Here is a 25249-nt window from a genome sequence, read left to right as displayed (position 1 = left end):
GGTATTGTAACTCTTTTTGACTAAAATTTGAGATTGGCCCTTCTAGACCCAAGCCCCGGAAATAATTTTTATCTATTAATTATTATCTACTTAATATTAGCTATTAAGTTAATCTAACTATTAAAATCTCATAGTCATTATATTTTTATAACATGTTATTTTACTTATAAATAAAATGCAAAATTTAATACAGAAAAGGAACTTTCAAAAAGTATATAGTAACTAAATTGTTCACTCATTATAAATTTAAATAATTATTATTTAGTTTAGCACAAATGATTGTTAATGTAGCATAATGTAACTAGGTTTCGTAGGTAGTTATAGTACTTATAAACTTATTACTACAATATAATATTTGATATTATATGAATTAAATCGAATAAGATACTTAATCAATACACCAATGACTAGTTTAATCCAAAAGTAGTTATCTAACTTAGCATCTGCTCTAGTGCTTGAAATATCAATGATTTGTACAATATAACTTTTTACTACTTCACTAAATACGTTTTACAATACTAAATGGTAATTATATAGAATACAATAATGATAATTCAATAATTTTATATTATAGGTACTACAATTTTTTTTTTATCGTTTAAAGGTTCGATAATTTCATAGACATCGAATAATTATGATTAAAATATTATTGAGGAATTTAAATTTATCTACGAATAAGGTAAATCGTATAACTACAATTATTAATTAAGCAAGTGACTACCGAATTATAATGTTATGTTAAATACAAGACGTTTAAATAATTTACTAGAATTCTATAATCTCTACAATTATGTATAGGTATGTTACTTTTAGTTAAAACATTTAAAGGGATTGTGTGCGGTTTGTTTTTAAGGAGTTTTGTATAGGCAATATTTAAGAAAAAAGAGGTTTTAATAAATGTTGACTATGTCAATTATTTTACTGGATAATTTATATAAACTACAAGGTATTATTTTTTTAATTTAAATAATTTTTTCTATAAGTAAAAGCCACTTCTGTTCATTTTTTACCAAAAAGCTAGACAACATTTAGAATACATAGGATGGTTCAATTTTAATTCTATAAAGAGATTCGAGTTTACTATGTTGTGTAGGAATCCGATTTTCATTTAAAAATGTAAGTTTCATATGTTTAAATAAATTAAATTTGCAATTTTTTCAATATTAAAACCCAATATTTTTACATAAAAAATGCAAAAAATGTTTAATCTGTTTCATACACATTCTAGTAAAGTTGTTAAAGAACTCGTCTATTTTTACATAATTGAAATCTGACCGTTCTTAGTAGTCGGGATTTTTGGTCTAAAACGTCAAAAAAACAGACCGCATGCAGAATTGATTATTTGCGTTATTTACAAATGATTTATTACCTATCTTTATATAGATTTTCAAATATATATATATATATATATATATATATATATATATATTTTAATACTTAATATACCTATTTTATTTTTAAGTAATTAATTCAAACCGTTTTTTTTTTATAGATATTACATAAATGAATTTCCACAACTAAGAATATTTGTTTAGGTTAAACTTATAGCATCCAACTCATTTTAAATTATTATGAACATGGTACATAAGCATAACGTAATATATACAATTTTATACCTATTATTAACAATTTATACTTAATATAAATTAATCAGTATGGTGCACTTTGTAAGGCGCTGAGCCTGATCTAGCTCCGCTGTTATTAAAACGTGTCTTTTGTTCTGGTGGAATTCTTGGACCTAATCTGGCTAGTCTACCAAAACGTTCAGAAAGATTCATGGTAGATGGCTTATTCAACTCCGCCATTAGATCAAATTTGAACGGTTTATGTGTAGACCACTGAAATTTGTTTAAAATAGATTTATAAAAAATAATGATATTATACTATTATAGTAACAATTAACGGGTAGTTAATTTTTAAATGCGATTATTTACTCTATCGGTCTTGGAAGACTTGGGTTTGTGACAGTTTGTCTTCTTGTGTGATATTTTGTTTTTGTCCTTTTCTGTTTTTATAATTACTGGTCTTGCAAGTGATCCGGACAGTCCCTTTCTTTTGTTAAAACCTTCTAATGTCGAATGTCTCGGCACGGAAAACGATCTTGATCTAAAACAGAGAAATTTCTTTAAATTTGTATTAACAGAAATTTAACACCATTACCGAAATGGAGTTTCGAGAACTAGTTTATTCCGAACAGCATCTGTTTGATCTTCTGATTTGACGTGGACCTCTGATTTGACGCAAGGTTCTGATTTGATGTAAGTTTCTGCGCTTGATGAACTGGTCTGCAATGGCGAAAAGTAGTAATATAAAATTGCAGTTGTTTTTTTTTTCGTTCTTGCATACTTACTTTTCCAGAAAGATATTCAGTATAAACTCGATCATTCTTTCTGAATATCCCCTTTTTCGAGGACCGTGTAAAAGTCCTACGATTACTACCTGAGGTCGATAGGGGAGAATTTGATGATTCCGAAGATGTACTTTCGTCCATTGAACAATGTGAATTTACGAAAGCCTCTGAATCAGACGGACTTCTCTGGAAATATAATCAGATTAATTAGCGTTAAATTGTTTTGAATGTTGCGATGCTGAAAAGATACATTAATTTTACAATTATTTCCTATATTTTGTAAGCTTACTTTTTCAGAAGTCTGTCGGTTGCGACATTGACCGAACGCTTTGGATTTTCTTTTTTTTTGTTGAGAAACATTTGCGTTTGGCCTTCTATGCAATGGTCTAGGCGGTTTTATGCGCAACTTGTTTGTGTTTTTTGAATCGAGTGCCGATGGAGATTTTTCAAAAGGTGAACGGCGTCTTGGCGTTTGAGATGTGGTACGACTTTTAGATAAAGACCGGCGCGGGTGTCTTCTATCGGATGAACGACGCAAAGATCTCCTATCGGATAAACGGGATGGTGACATTTTTCTTTTGCGAGATAGTGATAAACTTGAACGACTAGAAGATGAACTACTCAACGATCTACGGTTCCACCTACAAAATACAATTCATGCAAGACTATATACATTTTTAACAAATTAGTGACATTGAAAATAAATAAAATAAAATCCCACACACTTTTTTTCAGGTTTAATTAAGATTAATTTGTTTTTACTTATAAGTTTTTACTAATCAAGTTTGAAATACGTGTGACGTGTTAGTGGCGTCTAAGTGTTGTGTAATTATTTAAAACAAAATTTAATTGATTAAATTACGAATAATTAATTTTAATTTGTCATTAATTTGACATAATAATATAAGCATTAGGTACCATAAGCAATAAAATTAAACTAGTGATAAAATATATTCTAATGAATGGGTAAAACAATAAAAAGGAAATTTAAGTCTTATAGTATAAAAAAACTGTTCCATTTTTATTTCAATAATAATTATTTATTAAACTAGATAATGTATTATTATGACAATGTAAAAAAGTACATTCACTTAATTTACCTGTTACGATATTTATCTTCAGATGAGTTAGTCGAAAATTGGATTGGATTCTTATAGTTTTGTGCTGAATTTTTATACTTCCTCATTGTTAATTCTTAAATATTAAATACAAAAATTATAACATTTTGATTTTTAGCTAACAAAATATTTAGTTCAATTTACCGCTACCTCTAGATTTTCCACGACTTGTCGAGGCACTTCTATTGACACTATTCATTTTAGACTTTTTCTAGCTTTAAAATTTGATTTAAATTACTTACATAAACATCAGAACAATAGCAAGTTAGTTAGTACATGTATTAAAACCAAGTTCCCCACCTGCGACGCAGTGATAAACACATGCTAAAATATCATTTTATTGCGCTTTTTGCCCCACACGCTTATGAAAAAATTTTAATACATTTAATTATAAAGACAGACGAAGAGTTGAATTCAATTGATCAATAAGACGAATGCATAAAGCCGAAAATTCTATGAATCAACATAATTTTCAACAAAAAAATAACTTTGGGCAAACAAAATTAAATATAAACAACAATAAAGGTAATTTTAACCATTTGTCTATAGGTCCATCTAGTACGCTACAGGTTACCTAACTATGCAATGAACAAGCTGAAGAAATTATTTTTAAAAAACTTCAGCTATCGCTCGAAATCTCTAAAACGAATTCAAGTCATACATAGCAAAATGTCAATTGCCTACTGTTAACTTATAAAAAAAAATACTTTTATTAATTCGAAGAAATGTACAAATGTCGTTTCGAACAATTGTTTTTGTAAGAATAATCGGTAGCTAATATAAACTAAATGTTTCGACATCAAATGGAATGAATGAAAACTAATTATTTGATACTTTAATTGGATTATAGCCAGAAGAAAAGAAAAGAAAAAGAACGACAAAAAATGTTACCAATTGCTATACTAGAAAAGAAATAGCCACCCATACCGGTAAAGATATGTTGAATTTAGTAACAGGAGCTATGCCCGCATCCCCCAAATGCGCCTAAATTTATTAACTAAAAAAATACGTGTTAAAAGAAAAGCGGTAGGTGTGTTATACTACAGCTCTAACACACGATATTGCTACTGCAGCTATCCGACACAGTCTAAACAATTAATATACTTTACATAAGACCCTGTGGCTAAAATAAAGTTCATTATAAATAAATAGCAAAGCTACGTAAGACAAATTAAAAATGACGAAAACTTACAACTCCTCTGGAATATACATTGATCGAGTTTTTAGGGAACGTCGTCGAGCTCAACGTTGGAATCACAATTATTATTAAAATTCAACAACTTTTCGATCGTTTAAAAACAAGAATCTTCTTGGGTGAGAAAATACAAATATCATATACAATAGCGCACTTGTACCTCTAGAACGGCGTTGGTAACTAATTCTGTGACCTGAGGGGTGTGTAGGTATCCGAAAATAATCAATATAGCAATGATATGGAGCGCGCTTTGCGGGTTGAAGCTGCACTTTAACAACAGTGTTACCACCTTTTACTCGTCTGATCAGATCAGCCAAACACCCCAAAAGTTTAAACCGAACATTTTTTAAAAAGATGGTATTCTATTTCAAGTAATTATTAAATTGGTATATTTTAATTTTCGGATGCAAAGACTAGTAACTAAAACTGAATAATTTGTTTATTAAGTAGGTATCCGATACTGGTCATTATACATCACATAACTAACTATTATGTTGTGTTCAGACTTGTTATTAAATATATTAGGTTTAAAATTATATCTGTTGTAAGGGTCTTATTATTTCAAAGCACGTTATATTTTTTAGCGTATAGGATACTTACTCAACGGTACTTAAAATTACTATAATATTATCAGTTTGAAATTATTTCATTTTTTAATTTATACGAAACAGGGCATGATATCCAAAAAAATATATAATTTAAAATAAATAATTTTGTCTAAAAATTAGAATATATCACTTTAGTAGCTCTAAATACTATTTAATAAATTATCAAATAAAATCAATGGTGGTCGGGGGACAACTGAAACGGATGTTACAATATAGAAATGTTATAACTTTTCATCGCTGGTCGATATTAATTGTTAATTATTATTTCAATAATTTAAACTTTAAACCATATTCAAGTGCGCCAAAAAAGTAAATTTGTAAATATGGGTGTATCCTTTAATTTTGTAAAAAATGTTTACAAGCCACATACAACATACATCTTTAGACAATTTAGATTAGAACTTAACGCATAAAACCAGTGGCGTATTTATAGGGGAAGTTGAAGTGGTTGCAGCCCTCTCCGAAGTTTCAGAAAGTCTAAATTATTAACTACAGGTAGTATATGTCATATTTTTTAATTTTGGAATATCAAATATTAGACCTCCTCGAAATAATCCCTGTCTACACTATGGTTTAAATTTATTTTGGTTTTGCATTGGTATAAAATATGTAAAATAAATTATTAAAATGGTTAACCTGCATGGTCCTCCGAAAAATAAAAAAAAATGAAATCTACATTCTACAATATAGTTAAACTAGTAAAAAGAATAATTAAAATAAAAAATAAAATAGTTATTTCGCTTTTCTCTCTATTCCTTTAAAGATATAGGTATCTATTTTAATACTGAACCTATTTTTTTATTAATTTCAAAAATATATTTAAATCATTATATTTTAACAACAACAAAATGTGTTACAAACATGTAAATAAAAGGAAAGTTTAAAAAAAATTTAAGAGCTAATGATAAAAAGCTTCATTATTGAACGACTATTCGAGAGATTGGTATAAAATACAAATTCGCATACATGAAAAAATGTATATTTACTTTTTAGTTTTTAATAAAATTATTAAATTTATTTTTATGTTAATTTAGAAAAATACATTCCATACTTTACTAGATAATATGATAATACATTTTTAAATTTTTTAATGAATTACTGGTTATTTTCATTAAAAAAAAAAATTATAAGAATAACATCTAATTCGATTTGTATTACTTAGGTATTTATAATTTATAATTTAAAGGAGAGAGGAATTACATTTTATATAACAACTACTCATTAAATACTAACATCGTGTTTTATACAAGAACTGACAAGTGTTAAACAATAATAGTAATAATAATAATTAAATAATAAGTATTACAAATAGGTACCTATATTGTTGTGATGTTCCCATAGTTACCACAGTATCAACAATAACTGGCATCACAATAACAACCCTTATGGCGGTACAACCATTGATTAGATCATTTCAAAACAAACCGAGATGAGCATTTGTTGTTTGATTTCAGATTCCACATTGTCGAGTTATACATACTCATCATAACAATATCCTATAATGTTCAGCGATAGCCCTGCGAACGTCGTCGGGTTCAATCACCTTGCAATACATAAAAAGGAGTAAGTATGAACACAGTTAATGATTGTAAATAATATAGTATTAATTTTTTTTTTTAACACAAATTTCATTTACTTTTGGACTTAGAAAAACAGACGTTTCTTGTCAATACGCAGGACTACGAACCGAAGACAAACTGTGCGGCACCACAGATGTAAAAACTACATCGGTTAGTATATCTACCTAAGAAAAAATATATATATATTCAAGTTAATACTACAAAATTTTTAAAAAGTAATACACAAACCCATACTGATTAGACTCAATCCGTTGATGAACAAGACCGCAATGAAAATAATGTTGACTGGGACGCGCTGAATAGATCTCTTAAAAAATGCTTGAAAATTCTCGAGACTGACCGTAACGATTGGCCGACTGTTGACGGTCATGTCTATTCAAACGATGTTGAAGCAACTGGCAATGTCAATTTGATGGTGTCGTTGAAACAACAGCCACAATTTGGAACGGTAAAATTAATTACCTATTTACTTGTTTCATAAAGCTAATACAATTGTCAATAAACAACAAATTATAACATAAACAGGACATTGTCATTAGTGGGATAATTTTGGGTAAAAGTTTTTTCGATTAGACAATTTTCAATGATTCTAGCAAAAATGTTTCAATAATTCGAGAATTACTAACAGGAGATAATTATTGACAATAGATCATAAAAATATATACATTTTATATGATAATTTTAAACCGTTTTATTATTTAGTAATCATTCAACATATGTATTAAACCATGGGTTGTAATTAGTATACAACCCAGTAGAAATATCAAATATCATTCAAATGTTACAGTTGATTCATATTCAAAAATTAGTTGGTTAAAAATCTTAAGTCCAAGTCAATATAATTTCAATAAAGTACTCAGTTTTTAATTATTTCATAAAATAAGTAGATAGTAGTTGGATAAAAACTATAGGTAACAAAATTAATATTAATCCAACAACTTTCAATATTTTGTAACCATTCTTTGACCAGAAATTTAATGACTCACAAATATTGCTTACAAAATATTATTAAATATATAGATTTAATGTAATTAGAATTCTTAAACAATATTTTGGTTTAAGTGGTATTAATTGTAAAACATTAATAAAACAAAAATTATTATAAAATATTTTTGTAATATTTAAACGTATTTTAAAATAATGAAATTTTTACTTCAATATATTATGTATACAAATCGGTTATAACTGATTTACCTAATGAGCCTTAAGTTAAACTTGTGTACTTAACTGTTAAAATGATAACTACACTTACATTGTGTTTAATATACAGTTTATAATTAACAGATTTTATTTAAATTTATTGGACCGATACCTAACACAATTATTTTATTTTTTTAACTGTTCAAAATGCATTTAATTAATAATAATTAACATGCATATAAAACGCTAATACAATACATGAATAAGAGAAAAAATCGAAATAAAAAAATTTGCAATAAAAAATGTAACAACTAATATTTTGTTTCTTAAAATGTCAGTTGGGTTGCATTTTTTCAGAAAAAAATTAGTGCATTGAAATGGAACTGCAATGGTGATAAACTGATGGTGGCGACAGGCGAACATAATCACTCACAATGGTGTAATCATTTAAATTCGATTTTTGTATTCTCTACAAATGAGTAAGTAATCAATTAAATTTAAATGCAACTTTTTTTTTCTCCCTAAAGCCCAACGCAATGTAGTGTATTATAAAATCCGGCTTAAAAGGTAAACATTTATAATCTGAATTTTATTCTCAATTTGTAGTATTCTTTTTTAGATATTGTCAGACATTTTAGCATCATAACTAGATTTGGTAGTGATATAATAAAGATAAAACTTTTTAATTCTTATAATATGTTTAACTTTGTTGGTTGTTTTAAACATAATTGTATAATAATTAGGAAATCACATTATTTAAATTTTTTTTATAAATTATAAAATATGTCTAAGCAAGTGACTCATTAGTTTTGAGATTAATGACAGTTAATCTTTATTATAAGTTTCATGTACTGACTACTGCCCGATTAACGGATTGTCTGGCAACTACTCAACAAATTATTCAATGCTTCATTAGTAATAACAATAATTTTTGTAAACAATAAGCATAATTTTTATACAGAAATTTAGAAAAATATTTATTAGTAATTTTACTATGTTATGTAATAAGGGTTCTACAAAATCGTTTAAAAACATTACCTTTTTGGGCTATAAATTAGTTTTACTAGTATATTGTATTTTAACCCGTGTTTTAATAGACTAATCATAACAAGTAAATAATAATTTAACTAATAAATAGTTAAAATAATAATTAATAACTAATAATGATAAATAATGTTTAGTTTGGAAGAAGCTAACTGCACTGCATCAAACAAACTAGAAGTCACGTCATGTATCAACTGTCTGGCAGCACATCCGACCAATGAACACCTTATAACGGCTGGCTTATACAATGGTACCTAAAATAAAGTTTCAAAATCATATAAGTACATAATGCTATACAAAAAAATAATAATATCATTTATAAAAAAAAAATTAACTTTGTACCTAAACTATTTTAAACTATTAACATAGATATTTGTGTAAAAAATAAATATTTATTGCATATTATAATAATTAAGAATTAACTTTGTTTTGCATTAAAACTAAGTGGGAAACTTAAGTGTACCGAAATTTGATTGTAAACTAATAGTTTTTACATTTTTTATTATACAACCTAATTTTTTTATTTTTTATTTCAATTTTTCATTTAGTACATAGAGTATATAAAAAGATCCGACTCATTAACTTATGAAGGCTATAAGATATATCGCCGAAAACCAAGTGAAGATTAATAATATAAAATATATAATGTAAATATTTCTACATTTTAATTGGTTTTGTTATTTTTATAAAAAGGCCAATAATCATTTTAAGTAAACCATGTAACCTAATATATTGTAACAGGTGAAGTGTTTGTTTGTAACACCAACGGGAACATGGAAATAGCTTTACTAGATTGGCATACTCACATGGTGATAGAAATATTATGGTTTACAAGATCCGATCATCGTACGGTTTTAGTGACGGCTGGCAAAGACGGATACGTATGCGTAGGTGTCATGGTCAGCAACAATATCAAATACACCCAAAGATTATACAGGTGATCTACAAAAAAAATTATAAATATATTTATATGTCTTGAGTTTTATACACAGTATACTTTTTATTCAAAAAACGTTTACGACAGATACTTGGTCGGTGTTCCAGACAAAATTGGCATTCAATGTTTCGATTACACAGACAGGCATTTCGGCGTAGCTCTAGAAAACGGTACTATGTCTTGTTACATGTGTTCGACAGGAAGAAATGCTAAAGGTAATTGCTGCTTACCAGTATTTTATCAGAGGCACACTATTCCACACCACCAATCAGAGGTTGTGTGCTAGGCGCGTTTTTTTTAAAGTGGTATCCCCAGTAGGCCTAATCCACTATTTATGGAGAAACTAAGGATTACTTGTACCGTGCAATTTGTTTATTTTTTCAACTTTTTCTTTTTTTTTTTGGTGTGGTTGGTTATTAATTTGCTATAAATTATTTTTGTTTATAATTTTTAAAGAATTTTTTTTTTTTTTATATGTAAAATGAATCGGGTATAATATTTTTTAACTTGTGGAAATTCGCATTTGTATAAAAATATATATATCAATTAAATTACAATTGAACTTAATAATAATTAACAGTGTTTACAACAACCATACTATTTATTACATAAAAAAAAGATAATTCTAATGGCTTGTGGTATGTTACAACACGATAACGATTTTATTTTGTACTATAATAATTAATGTAAACAAATATTATTTTGGTTCAAGATGATAAGGTCATTGACGCTGTAACAATAAATGAATATCGAGGAAATTCGATGACAGTCGAATGCATGAAGTTTTGCCAGAAAAATAGTGATCTATTCGTCGTGACTCAGTTTGACTTCACAATATTACTCTACAATATCTACCAGGTAAACTAGGTAAAGGCTTAATGAAAAATTGAATACAAATACTAATTCGAATTGCTTATTAAATCTAGAAAAATCCTGTTAAAACTATTTTTCATAGCAAACTAATAACCAGATTATGTTGGTGTTTACATGACGAAAACATTGTTTATGTCGGAAGAGAAAATGGAGAAATCGCTAAAGTCAATATAAATAAAGGAACTATTGTAACGGCCAAGAAAATCACGGACGGTAATTTTACTTCAATAGATATAAATAAGAGGTAAGCCAATTTATTTAACTTTATTGAAGTTATTCATTACGCTGTATAAAAATACTTTTTGTTCTTTAATTTTACAGAAAACCTATTATCGCTATCGGTACAATGGAAGGGAATATTCATATAAGTAGCTATTAGTTAAGCAATTTTGAAATTTAGAACATTTATATAAAATAAGATTTTACATATTGTTTATAGACAATTAAAATGTATTGTATTGTGTATAATAAAAATATTAATTTTGACCGGAATAATGTTAATTAATTAATTAATAAATATTTTACTGATAAATGTATGCGGTTTTTTTAGAATCAAGTGTAATGAAATTTGTGCTACTTAATAGCTACTTTTAATTTAAAGGAAGGTGTAAGTCAAGGGGAATAAAAGGAATCGTATTGACAAAGTAATAAGTATTGTGGATTTTTAATACGTCTGGGTGAAGGAATTATATAAAAATACATAGTATTTTTATAAGAATGAGATCGTATAAGGAATACTGACAACAAAGGAACGGCTGTCAGTTCTTGTTTTTTTTTTTTTTGTTTTTTTTTTTACTATTTTTTTTTTTGTTCTTAATTATATACTGTTTTTGTCTTAACTTAAAGTGATACAAAAATTCTAATTTACTTAAGCTAAATAAAAAAAAAATCTACTAAATGTTTATAAATTAACAACAATTTATAAATGTATAACTGTAAAACAATTTAAGTAAATAAAAATAATATTAATTCTTTTATAAATACAAATTGGAACAATTATTTTACAACTGAGAACAGTCTTACAAAAAATTCCAATTCATTGCAAAAAATAATATTGACGAGACATTTTTTTTTTAAACAATAATAAAATAATTTATTATAAAAAAAAATAATAATAATAATACAGTAATATCACACTAATGGCCGTACTTCTTCTGTATGAAATAACAATGTAATAATTAAACAGCCAGACATGTACTGTGTATTATAATAATATATTGTTTTTTTTTTAAGTTCATCTACCGAAAATGAAAATAATAGTACAATACTTTTTCTGTTTTTTTTAAGATATTGTTAACTTAAATGGTCCATTGGGTACAAATTCCTAAAAACTATAAATATAACTGCAACACATATTAGGAGAATATCAAAACTATACAAAATTGCCCACAAATGAAAACACAAAGCCATGTTCTTAAAATACACAATACATACATGTTATAAAACAAACACACTCGCAATAAATGTGTTTCACTAGTGTCACAATTCAAATAATTTGACAGTCTCTATTATATGTGATATGAAATGCATACCAATCTCATAAATTACTTAAATGTATGTTAAACCTAATCTGCATTGAGCAGTCGGTGGAATATTGAGCTACAATACTTAGATCTATTTATGAGATTGACATGTTGTTTGGTGTGAAAATCATAAACTGGTTCCTTGTTTTTTTTTTTTTATTACCCATCACGTGTCATTGCACCGTATTTTATAAAATTAACCTTATTAATAGTTACACATATTCATTAGGTACAACACATATGAAGGCTTACTACGCGTAACACATATGGTAAGTAAACCTTAAAAATATTATTGTTCCATATCACAATGTTTACACTTAAATTAAAACTTAGAGAAAGGTCATAAACATATGTATTTGAATAATTTGTTTTGTTGTTGCCATTTTTTTTTTTTTTTAATTGCACTGAACATTTAAAACGTTTATCACATTTATAATAATTAATTTCATAATTCAAATAAAATATTAAAGGCGGTATTGAACAAACAAAAATAGGTAACTCATTAGGGGTCAACAGAAATTCCCGTTAAACTGCTATAGCACAACACATACTTGTATATGTTCTTTTTACTTTAAATACCATTTTTTTTTTTTTAATATATACATATATAAATATATACATGTACTCGGGCATTTTATTCAAATACAATGTTATAACCAATCACTGAATAAAATGAAATTGAGTTGCTGACATTACATAACATATAAATATCACAATAACGAGTGAAAATGTTTTTAGCCATAATTTTAACAAGTTTCAGCTGTGATTTGTACGAACATTTTTTTTTTTTTACAGCTTATTATTCACACAGACTTGATTATTAAATATTACAACTATTTATCAATCAGCAATTCAAGTAAATTATAGCACTTTAATATGTTAGAACTGTGGTTTTATCATATACTACCTAGAGACTAAAAATGTATATTGCATTGTTTATAGCTCACCTAAATAAGTGACTAGACACTGATGCAACAATCAGTCCATGATGAGTTTTGTCATAAAACAATAAAAAAACAAAAATGTTAAAACTAAATAATTTTGTTACTTAAATTTTAGAAATTAACTTTTAAAAAAGACTGATAAGGTAAAATAATAAACTATATAACATGTAATTAAACATGGAATACTAAATTAAAATGTCAATAAATTTCATTACATATGAACTATTTAGAAAAAAAAAAATTAATGCCTATTGAAAGTTAAAATTTTAAAATTTGAAGACAACTCCATCATGACCAAAGGTAAAGAAAGGGGGGGGAGGGGTTACAATGATTTTCCCTTTTTGATTACAATATAAAAGGTGGAGAGTGTATACATTAAATCAAGGAAAATCACAATAAACATCATTGTGTAAAAACATAACATAAAAAAAAAAAAATAATAAAACAACAATTGTTAATATTCCAAAGGCAACTCCAAAGACTGCTTAGATAGTTATGTTGAAGAGAAGATGTGATTTTTGCATTTTCTTAGCTTCGGCTTGACAAGAGCTTAACCATTGCGTAGGTGGCAACGGTAAGTCTCCGGGAGAGGGGCAATTGTTGAATTTGGCTCCGGCGTAATATTTATCATCCCCAGGTGACTGGCACCGCTCATTGAAGCTCATCAGTTGTTGAAGTAGAGCGTACTTTTCAATAACCATTTGTTGGATATCATCTTCTTTAAATTTCTTGCATTGTCCAAACTTCTTGGGAGACTCATACGAAGGCGGGCTGTGATGTAATGGCACATCTTGTAGACGTTTGAATGGAGTGTCGATAGGTTGCGAACGTAACAAATTAGGTCTTTTATCTTTAGTATGTTGATTTCGCTTAGTTCCTTTGTGAAATAGTGTTCTGTCATCTGTAATATTATCATCTCCATCTGATAAGCTACGATCTACAAAATTCCTAATAATTTTAGTCTTAGAATGTGATTCATCGTAGCTAAGGTGCTTGACGCAAGCAGGCGTTTTTGATTTGGGTTTCCTCGAATCGTGAATCAGTTTAGAACTTTTCAACGGATTACAATCCGTTTTTGGTAAAACTTTTGTTTTACTTCTATGCGTGTTGCTCGGTAAGCTATTTCTTCTTGGGCGCATTGGTTTAAACATCTTTGTAATTTTCATCAAATGTCTTTCCAGTTTCAAAAAATACTTAATGAGCAAATTCAACCTACATAAAGAAAATAATGTGTTATTAGCATTTTCAATCCGATAACTTTTTTTTTTTACTATTAGATCATAGTGCAAATGCTACCATTTAACTAAATTATAATAGGAGCTAATTAAAAATATTGGGTAGAAATATCATACATAAAAATTGCCCAGAATGAAATCCATTAAATATTTAACTTAATGTGTACTTGGAAAACTGATAAACAATTGAACCTAGGGGTGGAACTACCGATTGGCCAAACTCATAGACCAGAGATTCATGAATACTCATTTAAAACAAATTGAACTAGAAGTTGTAGTAATGATGAATGAAGCAAAACTTAATGGCCAACCAAGTGTATAATACATAGCCAATTATGAATAACTTGGCATGAAATTTAAAAAAATTAATAAAAAGGGATAAGCAACTATTGAAAAGCTATACAAAATGTAATGTACAATTTTAAAACCGGTTTTATTTTATTTTTTTACTTAATAATGTTAATAACATAATTATAATATTTATTTAGTTTTATAAATGGTAAATTGTTTTTCTGTATGTAATTATAGAGGCAGCAGAGGAAAAATTGACTACCTATTTAAACGTTCAAAATTTGCAGATTTATTTTTTTTAATTAATAAAACTGTGAAATAAACATACATAACGTATCTTAGATTTAAAACTACTTATTTACTTTATAGATAAAATCTATAATTTAATGTGCCAAAGCACACAATAAGAGCAATATATCACCATTTATATTTTAAAAGGAAGATTGCCAATTGACACTATGTCTTAAAAAAATGTCAAAATGTTTTGCAATTTTTTGTTTTGCACTTTATTTTGTTTTTAGTAACTAGAAAATATCCTACAAGTCCTGCCAGGCTAACTTCATATAATTAGACGCAGTCATTTTTATTTAAAAGAAAGTTGTGTAAATTCTGCTTCACATGACTGCTTAGAGATCAATCCGATCCCTTAGATTGCTGGTTACACCACTAATATATGTATTTAAATTAATCAAAACAAACTCTTCCATTTTGATATTTCATAATAGTATTGCGATCATTTGGCATTGGCTTTGTTTTTCTTATTCTAAGGAAATTATGTTAACCATCATCTGCTCGCGCCTGCTAAAGTAACACTACTGCTCGCTACGGCGGCAATTTGGCTGCCCGTGATTTTCCATGAATTTTTTTTTCATTTAATATGCATGTTTCGAAATAATTAGGACCAATTAACTCTTAACACAACCTGCAAAAAAAATGTTGACCAAAAATAGCTACACAAAGCTACTGTGGGGGGGGGGGCTGGTTCGACCAAATTTGATCACAATCTAGCGGAGGTATGTGTAACTAGAGAATACATGCTCCTACCACCGCTCTCTCAGCATTTTGGAGAAGAATATACTCAACAATTGTAAAGGGTGACCAATTTGCCACCTGCACGAGCCAATGAAAGTTAAGGATGTGTTAATTACAGTTATCTTAATTTGGCTGTCGAGCTATAACCTAGAGATTATGGTTTTTTTTTTTTGTTATCGCATAGTCTATTTTTCAATTAATAGAAAAAAATGAACGAACTACAAGTTAATAAAATATATAGGTAAACAGATGTTGATTTAATTTTGATATTCCATTCATATATATATTTTTTAATACTATTAAGGGTCCCCTACACTAGCATTTATTAAGACAATCATAAAAACAATTATTCACTAAAACTTATCCTTCAGCAAAAAATTATAAACACAGGAAAGTGAGATCTTTTTCAAGATTTTTTGAGATTTTTTTTAAGACTATTATAACACATATAGGCCATATTTTTTATTAAAAACGTATATTTCTACTTTAAACAGTACGTTCCTAAAAATACTCCGATTCAAGTTTTGAAAATAAATTTGGATTCTTCATAACATTTACAAGGTAAGGTTATTTTTAGTTATATGATAATTTCCATGTGAAAAATTGCAATTTTTTCAGGTTTATTAAGGATTTTAGGATACATCAAGCAGGTATTCAAATATCATCGGATTACACATTTCAGAGTACAGTTAAAATTAAAACGAGTTGTTTTCGACCAAAAATACGCAGGTGTAGAGGCCTAATTTAAATAAATAGTCGAGTACATGCATGAAACTAAAGTTTTTTTACAAACAGTTGAGTTTTTCCAAAATAAAAATGAGAATAAGCGTTTGTAGTTTAAATGAAATAGTAATAAACCAAATTACTGCGTAACAGCCGTGCAGTTGAATCAGAAAAAAATACCCAGAGATGTTAAATATACATTTTTTATAGGTATAAAAAGTTCATATTGTTATTATTATTATTAAAAAAAACCCGTCCCGAGGTCGACGCACAGTGACGCTCAAAATCGGTTCGATCGGCTTTTCCATAGCCGTACAAGTTTGGGAACCCCTCGGCGACGGCGTCGGCGGCCAACGTCGCACCTGCTCAGTGCTCAGTCTCCATTTATGCTATTTTCTCCCGTTACAGACTACAGTAAACAAAGATACAAAAAACAACAAGTAACGACGGTGGCCGCCGTGTTATATTATGTCTATTCCTATATTATTGTAGTGTGTGTGTTATATATATATATATATACCATATACGGCATACTGATAAACCGCAAACCGTGTCGACGCAATGTCCCACTTTCTACTTTCCCCCCACCCCGAACTCGAATTACCGGTTACATGGACGGACGGACGGCCGCCATTGAGGCGGTAACACGACGCAACAACAACAAACGACGGGCTAGCGCGCGCCGTATAGGGAAATAAAAATAAAACATATTTTTCGAAATTATAATTAGGTACAATCGAATAAAAGGCATCGGGATTTCTGGGTAAAATCTAAGATACCAACAGCAATAACGTCGCACACACTTACCTTTCGAGAGATATCCTCGAGTAACGTTCGCGCACGTTCGTCGGCGAAATAATGATCCAAAGATGGACACACACGGAGGCGATATTTTGGTTCTGGCGGTGTAGGCCCGTGTCGATCCTGTGCCGTGCCGTGGTCGGGACGCGAAAAACTGGCACTTGACGGCGACCGCGGTAATATTTTTTTTATCGAGCACTCCTCCGGCGACAGCCGTCCGTCGATACGGCACAATGTATTATTATTATTAAAATAGAAAAAATAATAACAACAACACGGCGGCGGCAAACAACGACTCGCGTTAATTATTTAACAATAGCAACTAATTATTATTATTATTATTATTATTGCTACTATACCAATAATATCGTGATCGCGTGCGAAATAAATGTTTTTTTCGTAATATGAAAATATTTCTATAGGCCGACGGAATGACGTGCGCTACTAATCTTTATGTAAAATATATATATATATATAAATAATAATAATAATAAATTATATTTATATATATATATATATATATATATATAAATATCGATAATTAATATTTATAACAATACGGTCAGTGTTACTATGTGGTCACTTCTGGCGCGCGGATCGATCGAACAATGATGGTAGACCACTGCCGCGGACCGAACGTCGCGATAAGATGGTTAACAACAGTCTGTACGATTACTAACTACTATTGGAGATGTAATGCGAACGAGCAGCGACCGGCGGTAGCTGAAGCGAGAACCGCGGCGGCGGAGAGGGGGAGTCGATTGCAATAAAATGGACGCCACACCCCTTCACTCACCGCGCGCGACCAGCACGACCTCTACCGGCGGTGGACGCGTTGCGTCGGCGGCCGCGGCGGACCGTGAATGCAGTTGTGCGTGACAGGCAAAACCCAACGCGGTCCCCCACCAATGAATGGGACGCCGCCGGCCGCTCACCACTGCGCGTCGTAACAATCCGGCCGGCCGCTTTGTCCCGGTCGATATCTTTCGAAACGCGCCTCTCGCGTCGTAATTATTACCATTGACGTCGGTACGAGTGGCGTAGGTACTCACCGTGTTCATCTGGGGAAGTGGTTGAAAAAAAAAATCTGAACTCTACTCTCTAACCCCTGTCTTCCCTACCCCTACGCTGTATTCACGTTCGAACAACATAACTCGTCGGTTGATAGCTCAAATAATAGGCCTGATCATTTGACGTAGGCAACTTTCAATAATAGTCGATAATAAAACTGTACAGGAGGAGCTAAAATAGAGTTTGTGTTGTGGTGCTGGAAAGTTAAATTTTTGTATTTTTGATAATGAAATAGTGTATTTATAATTTAACCTTATACTTGCTAAACTAGCTTGCTACTGCTGGATACACTAATAATTGACTTAAAGTGCCTCTTCACTAGCATTTATTAAGGCGCATTGTATAGGCATTATTTTACTAAAACTTAATATTAGGCTAACATTTTTAAACATATACATATAATACATATTAAAGAAGTTTTTACCTTGATAGGTAATATTTTTTTCACCTTTTATAACGCATATAGGATCTATTTTTGTACCAAAATATATGTTTCTACTTCAAACGTACTGTTCTTAAGAATACTTCTATTTAAATTTAAAAAAAAACATTTTAATTCTTCATAACATTTTCAAGGCATCGACTGTGGCATGATTTTTAAATTATTTTTAGTTAATTAATTATTTCAATGTAAAAAACCGCAATTTTTAACTTTTTTAAACTGAAATAATTAATTAACAAAAAATAATTTTTAAATTGTGCCACAACTTGAAAATGTTATGAGGAATTCAAATGTTTTTTTTTTAACTAAAATCGGTTTCAAGTTGAATGAGGCCCTTTTAAATTAATAAATATTTCCAACCACTATTATCTTCAATAAAATGTCCAACTATTAATTATAACTTATAGTAAAAGACAAGTAATCTTTAATTATATTAAACTTTAAAAATAGTACCTATTTTATAGAATAACTTTAACGTTTAACTCAACAAAATACTTTCTGTAAGAACAATATTATTAAATGTATTAACTAACCACATTTTTTTTATAATATGTTATGCTAATTGACTAGTAGAATAATAATTGTATGTCATAAAAAATAATAAAGGGTTACGTTATAGCTTACACTAATAATTGGTTTTTTAAAAATCATATTGTTTAAAAATATTAATAAAATCACTTTCAACTAAACGCCTCAATGATTATCTGTAAATGGTAGAAGTATAAATTATGTACCTTAAATAACAGTATATCTTTTTTTTTTAAATTGCAGTAATAAAATAGCAAAGTAAAATTAAGCACAAGAAAAAATGTGTAACAGCAATCGCCAAATCTGGAATTGTAAATAGTATAAACATAAGCATATAGTAAATAATTAAAATCTATCGCAGGTTTAAACTTTGTATTAGTGCAGCCAAAATGCTTAATTTTTATGGAGTTGGGAGAAAAAGGTAATTTATGATTTTAAAATACATAAGTGTATAAAAATATTATAATAAAATATATAATAACATATATAAATCTTTTAAACATTTTTTTTTTTGAAAACTTTACTCATTTAAGAAAAAAAATAGTCTAACAATTTAAATATCTATTAAATAATCTGACCATATTGAGATATCCATATTGTATACAAAATAGTTCAACGGACATATTTAACGTTGTAACCTATTACTCTTAAGTTCCCTTAAGGTATTTGGCCCCTCGTATTATACTCACGTCACGCTAAAAGAGAAAATACATAATATTTATAGGTAGGGAACCATTGTTGGCCCGACGGGACAGCTGCTACTACAATATCAGGGTTGGGTACCTAGATTTGTAATACACTTACAACCTAACAAGTGGTTGTACTCATAATAATATTATATTATGTAGGTAGGCACAATATAATCAATATAACCAATAAAGATTAATGTATCGACAGTAAAACGCACACCTGTTGAAACCTTTTTGAAATGTTTAAGATGTTAGCATACTGTGTGCGGTGGGTAAATCAGAATTTTGAAAACTATATAATATCTTTATTTGGTAAAACATCATTATACCTATTATCTCTGGTGGACGTAGTTTTAAAACTTACCGAAGGTACAGCTTAAAATAATTTGTTACCTATTGAGTTGAAATATGTACAAACAATTATCATTATTATACCTAATCAGGTAATATACACGAACAACAGGTAGTGACGACAGTAATTACTGATTAAAAATACGGTCAGGTAACTTAATAATAATAATGTTTAACATATCTAAAACAATAATTACATACTATTATATTAAACTGTGTTGGCATACGTAGGTATATCGGTCACAGAACAACATAGATTATCGGCTACCTATTCAGAGGTAATTCCATTCTGTGAACACTATACCTACATCACAATACAATATAGAGTTTGTAATTTTGGCACGATAAATGATAATATCTGAAAAATAATTTAGTATTTAATAGATAATTTTAATACATTTATCAAACCAAACTAAATTACTAAATTAGACGTAACAACACAAATAGGTATCTGGCTTAATTTCCACATTATTTCCTTACATAATGTAAATTGTTTACTTATTTATCGTTTTCATCAACACTCGACTTGACGTGTCTCGTGGCCGAAACGTAAAAATAAATATACACAGAACCATGTATTTCAAAACATTTGCATTTTTGTGCATATGGAATTTGTGTCTCAATAACTGCCATTCAAAAATCATTTACAATCCTGCGGCGATTATGATAAAGCAGTTGTTCGAGATACCGAAAAAAGTCGAAAATGATTTGGCGACAACAAAAAAAAAGCAAATCAATTCAGATCCGGCAAAAAGGTAAATATAAAAATGTTTAAAATCTAAATAATTAAGATTAACTAAGTGCTGTACCGATAGAAACACGCTACAGCTGGAGAAATTGCAAAGACATTTAAACGATGCTAAGGAACTACTTACTGGTGAGATGCCAATCGCCAGCCGGACCCGTTTGGTAACGACTAAAAATTCTATAACAGCCACAAAATTACCATTCCTCGACAAGACAACTCAAAGATGTGTAAACAAGTGAAAAAACAATTTTGCCCAAAGTAAATAATATTATAATGTTGATCCTTTGTTAACCTTTTCAACTGTATTCAATATTCGTACTATGGAAGTTACCCCTGTAGCATATACTATAACTCATAAACCTATGATCATGTAATGTATACTTAGTACCTATTTAATATATCAATGTAATAATACATCAACTGTTGTTTTTTTTTAATCGACTGGAATTGAGATGGTGCACAAAATCATACACAATACGTTTATTTATTGCATTAATCGAGTATTTTTATATAAGTGGACAATTGCTTGGTTACTTGTATTGTAAGCTGAAATACGATCCTTACTTATAAAAATAATATCCAGGTCAATAATTAAAAGTAGAGACCAATCTGACTAAGTATTTAAGATACACTAAGTTTTGGTACATCAGTGCAAATACACAGAATCTGCAGAATCCAGAGACTTTCAGACAAACTTCGGCAAGGTAAGTACTAAGTGGAAAAACATAATAAAATTCACATAATAGGAAGTTATACTTAGAGGTAAACCCCAAAATACGAAACATAATAATTTCACACCCCGACACGATCCATCATCATCCTCAAAGCATACTCTATTCAATACCGATTATGTTACTTATTTAAAATGCTTTTTTGTGTTAGATATCTCATGTTTTAATAATTGCAATACTGTTATCGTTTTTAACTCCCTGAGTGTAGGTAATTGAATATCAACAATTCTCTAGAAGGAAGTTTCGTTGTTCTACAAATCTCCAAAAAAAACATAGTTATGGTGCCAACAAATTGGTTACTTTTAAATACTAGAGTAGTAAACGATTCGTTAGTTTCCACTTGTATCTACTTTATTTGCTTAATCGCAGTTCCTTTGAATCGTCAATTTATGTCAAAGGAAACTCGAAAATGTTTATAAATTAAATTTAATTAAACGTTTTTATTTGTTTTAATGTATCTGAACAATTCACATACTTGGATTTCAAGTCCTCTAAACATATCTAAAATATCCGTAACATTGTTTTTATATAGTACTATTTTTTATTGTTTGTTTTTACAAAAAAAAAAAGAAGAATAATGCAATAATACTTAGTTGTAAATTTGAAAAATTTATAAATTGGTTTTAAAAAAAAAATTCGTAAATCATTTTTTTTATTATAGTAGAATTACATTCTATACAATCTTGTTACTTAACAAGAACAGTTCATTATTATTATACTATAATGTAGTAATTAAATATTTTGAAATTGAGTGGAACATGACCATTTTTTAAAATATTTTTTATAGAATTGGACACTCAAAATAAATGTTTTCATTGTAGTTCAAAAATGGGATGAGTACAAAACGTATTTTTTTATTGATATTTTATAATGGTTTAGCAATAAAACAATAAAAACGAACCCAGTTCAGTATTCGGTCGTACTTTGAAGTTAGAAGTTGCTTTTTTGAAATTTAAAAATGTTAAGAAAAATACTAATTTTACTTACTCATTTTTTAAGTATAATTAAAACATTTTTTTCGTGTGTCCAATGCCATAAAATAAGTTTTATCAAAAACGTCCATCCTTATGTTTACTGAATTTCAGATTTAATTTGGATTTTGGATGGCGGCAACGTTAAAAAACCAGTACAGTGGGGTCGGTGCATAGTGGGGACGGAACATAGTTGGGTCGGGGCATATTGGGGATGGGGAGGTCACAGGTTTACAGGAATTTTTAAATCTGAAAGTGATAAAATCACTTTCGAAAAAACGCTTCGATGCAAATCGGTAGTTAGTATTTTCAAGCCAGTACAGTCCAAACCAAGCACAGTATAAACCAGCAAAGTTAGAAAGTTTTAAATGAAGGTTCTGTATTTACAAATGAGCATCAAAGCGTTAATTTGAAAGTGATTTTATCCGAGAGGACTAGTACAGTAGAGTATTGGCATAATGTAATCAAAGCAATGAGGAAACGGAGAGGTCACAGGTCTACAAGAATTATTATAAATAAAAGTGACAAAATTGAATAAAATCGCTTTCAAATTAACGCTTTGATGCTCATTTGTAAATACAGAACCTTCATTTAAAACTTTCTAACTTTGCTGGTTTATACTGTGCTTGGTTTGGACTGTACTGGCTTGAAAATACTAACTACCGATTTGCATCGAAGCGTTTTTTCGAAAGTGATTTTATCACTTTCAGATTTAAAAATTCCTGTAAACCTGTGACCTCCCCATCCCCAATATGCCCCGACCCAACTATGTTCCGTCCCCACTATGCACCGACCCCACTGTACTGGTTTTTTTTTTTTTGCAAAAACTTAGTGGACCAAATAACACATATACAATGTCTTGTTATATTTTGTTGGAATGGTCGACGATTCATGTTCCAATCGTTTGTAGACCATAGTTTAAATTATAATCGCTTATTCTCAATAAAATTAATATTTATGTATTATATACTTCCATTAAAGCAATCTCACACAAACTATTTATACTTCATAGATTATATTATTTCAAAGCTATATTATACTTCTATTTTACTAGATTGACAATGTACAAAATAAAATGCAACTAAAAAAACCTTTTCATAGATACTTAAAATGTAAAGGGTGGGATAGTGAAACGAGTTTTACCATTTAAATAAATTAGAAAATCGCCGTTTTACTGCCTCATCCTGTATATTAATTTCTTGTTATTTTCTAAAAAAAAATCGATTTTCTTACATTTAAATTAAAATAAATCGTATACTGGTACTGTGATGGAGAAAACAATAAATTTTACCTACATATATTACTTATTAGTTAAATATTACTAACGTGTATAGCCACTAGCGGTCGGCTGTTGCCTGTTATTTAACAATAACCTTTTATGGAGATTTTAAAAATTTTGTTTTTTTAATAATAGCATAGGAGCAGTATCATGATGTTCACGAGATTTGATCTAGTCCTAAAATAAAATATTATCATTTATGACTTAATTATTATTAAAATTTATCCTAATAGTAATAGTACATAGTAATAAAATAATGAAATATTTTATACAAAATTAGAGCTACAAGTTGGTAAACTAAAAAATTAAAATTAGCACGAATCAGATTATCTAATATTAGACAATTCAAACAATCAAGCGTGAATCTCTTTAAATGAATAACAGTATAACAATATACAAAACATTAGTTTTCCTTTAAAAAAATTGTGTAATAAAAAATACATGTTGAGGCGGTATACTGCATAAAAACCAACACTTAATCTGAATCCAAAAAACAACAGTCCTCTTCATAATTTGCAGGTAGTTGGACCTTATATACTCATAGTTGACCTTCGGTACGGTAATATAACGCAGGCTATAAAATAACGAGATATCGACAGTGGTTTTGTCGTATCGTTTTATTCCCAATAAATCGAGTGTCTACTATAATCAGTTACATGATTTAGTCGCCTGTAATATCATGTAATAAATACTATGTTATGATACCGATCATTGGGCCCTAACCTAATCTAACACGGATAGACGTTACCAACTGATAGTTTTTAGTGTCAGTTCGTTTCTCACATCTGGTACACCGTGTTTTTAGTTGGGTATAGTTAAAACTTGATACAACTGACGGTTTTTAGTTAAAAAAAAAAAAAAAAAAAAATGAACTAATAAAAAATAATTATTTCTTATACATTTCAACTCGATCCGACTCTTTTTCTCGAAGCTATAGCCAGTAAAAGTTCTAACTTAAAAACTCGTACGGTTTTTTTTTTGTTTTTTCAACTTTCGCCTGTGAAGAGTTAAACTTTTTCAACTTTTACCCCCCCCCCCCCCCAAA

The 25249-nt window shown here is 28.9% G+C and overlaps 3 protein-coding genes across 5 annotated transcripts; 1 reads left to right on the top strand and 2 right to left on the bottom strand.

Moving 5' to 3' along the window:
* Nucleotides 1-1485: 1485 nt before the first annotated feature.
* Nucleotides 1486-7446, bottom strand: LOC126844862 (serine/arginine repetitive matrix protein 2-like). 3 transcript variants are annotated; one of them, XM_050583299.1, is made up of 10 exons: nucleotides 7080-7446; nucleotides 6908-7015; nucleotides 6588-6814; nucleotides 3619-3683; nucleotides 3451-3544; nucleotides 2640-2991; nucleotides 2351-2536; nucleotides 2161-2285; nucleotides 1935-2106; nucleotides 1486-1838 (listed from the first exon to the last, which is right to left on the bottom strand). In XM_050583299.1, the coding sequence occupies exons 4-10, from the start codon at nucleotides 3665-3667 to the stop codon at nucleotides 1647-1649; spliced, it is 1170 nt and encodes a 389-aa protein (XP_050439256.1). In that variant the 5' UTR covers nucleotides 3668-3683; nucleotides 6588-6814; nucleotides 6908-7015; nucleotides 7080-7446; the 3' UTR covers nucleotides 1486-1646. The 3 variants fall into 3 exon arrangements, with proteins under 3 accessions (XP_050439256.1, XP_050439255.1, XP_050439257.1); XM_050583298.1 differs by having other exon boundaries at nucleotides 7086-7446; XM_050583300.1 differs by lacking the exon at nucleotides 3619-3683 and having other exon boundaries at nucleotides 7086-7446.
* On the top strand, nucleotides 6701-11224 carry LOC126844710 (uncharacterized). The gene is made up of 10 exons (XM_050583089.1): nucleotides 6701-6834; nucleotides 6920-7001; nucleotides 7093-7299; nucleotides 8349-8470; nucleotides 9173-9285; nucleotides 9777-9972; nucleotides 10060-10187; nucleotides 10685-10830; nucleotides 10899-11089; nucleotides 11167-11224. The coding sequence occupies exons 1-10, from the start codon at nucleotides 6773-6775 to the stop codon at nucleotides 11222-11224; spliced, it is 1305 nt and encodes a 434-aa protein (XP_050439046.1). The 5' UTR covers nucleotides 6701-6772.
* A 1255-nt stretch (nucleotides 11225-12479) lies between these two features.
* On the bottom strand, nucleotides 12480-18059 carry LOC126844327 (uncharacterized). The gene is made up of 2 exons (XM_050582451.1): nucleotides 17401-18059; nucleotides 12480-14524 (listed from the first exon to the last, which is right to left on the bottom strand). The coding sequence occupies exon 2, from the start codon at nucleotides 14476-14478 to the stop codon at nucleotides 13798-13800; it is 681 nt and encodes a 226-aa protein (XP_050438408.1). The 5' UTR covers nucleotides 14479-14524; nucleotides 17401-18059; the 3' UTR covers nucleotides 12480-13797.
* Between the last annotated feature and the right edge of the window lie 7190 nt (nucleotides 18060-25249).

This window comes from Adelges cooleyi, unplaced genomic scaffold (genome assembly GCF_023614345.1).
Source record: "Adelges cooleyi isolate 19-005CV unplaced genomic scaffold, UGA_ACOO_1.1 ACOO_flye_CR_arks_rails_tigmint_CR_PRNA_651, whole genome shotgun sequence".
Lineage (NCBI taxonomy): Eukaryota > Metazoa > Arthropoda > Insecta > Hemiptera > Adelgidae > Adelges > Adelges cooleyi.
The sequence above is the reverse complement of the archived record's forward strand: the minus strand, read 5'-3'. Positions and strand labels throughout refer to the sequence as shown.

Bases quoted from the DNA above. Each gene is read 5' to 3' on its own strand.
- LOC126844862 (XM_050583299.1), bottom strand. From the start codon at position 3,667: ATGAATAGTGTCAATAGAAGTGCCTCGACAAGTCGTGGAAAATCTAGA. The intron at 2,992-3,450 runs GTAAATTAAGTG...TGTATTTTGTAG, and splicing joins GAAGATAAATATCGTAACAG to GTGGAACCGTAGATCGTTGA. The intron at 2,107-2,160 runs GTAATGGTGTTA...TCTCTGTTTTAG, and splicing joins GTTCTCGAAACTCCATTTCG to ATCAAGATCGTTTTCCGTGC.
- LOC126844710 (XM_050583089.1), top strand. From the start codon at position 6,773: ATGTTCAGCGATAGCCCTGCGAACGTCGTCGGGTTCAATCACCTTGCA. The intron at 8,471-9,172 runs GTAAGTAATCAA...AATAATGTTTAG, and splicing joins TTTGTATTCTCTACAAATGA to TTTGGAAGAAGCTAACTGCA. The intron at 10,831-10,898 runs GTAAACTAGGTA...TATTAAATCTAG, and splicing joins TACTCTACAATATCTACCAG to AAAAATCCTGTTAAAACTAT.
- LOC126844327 (XM_050582451.1), bottom strand. From the start codon at position 14,478: ATGAAAATTACAAAGATGTTTAAACCAATGCGCCCAAGAAGAAATAGC.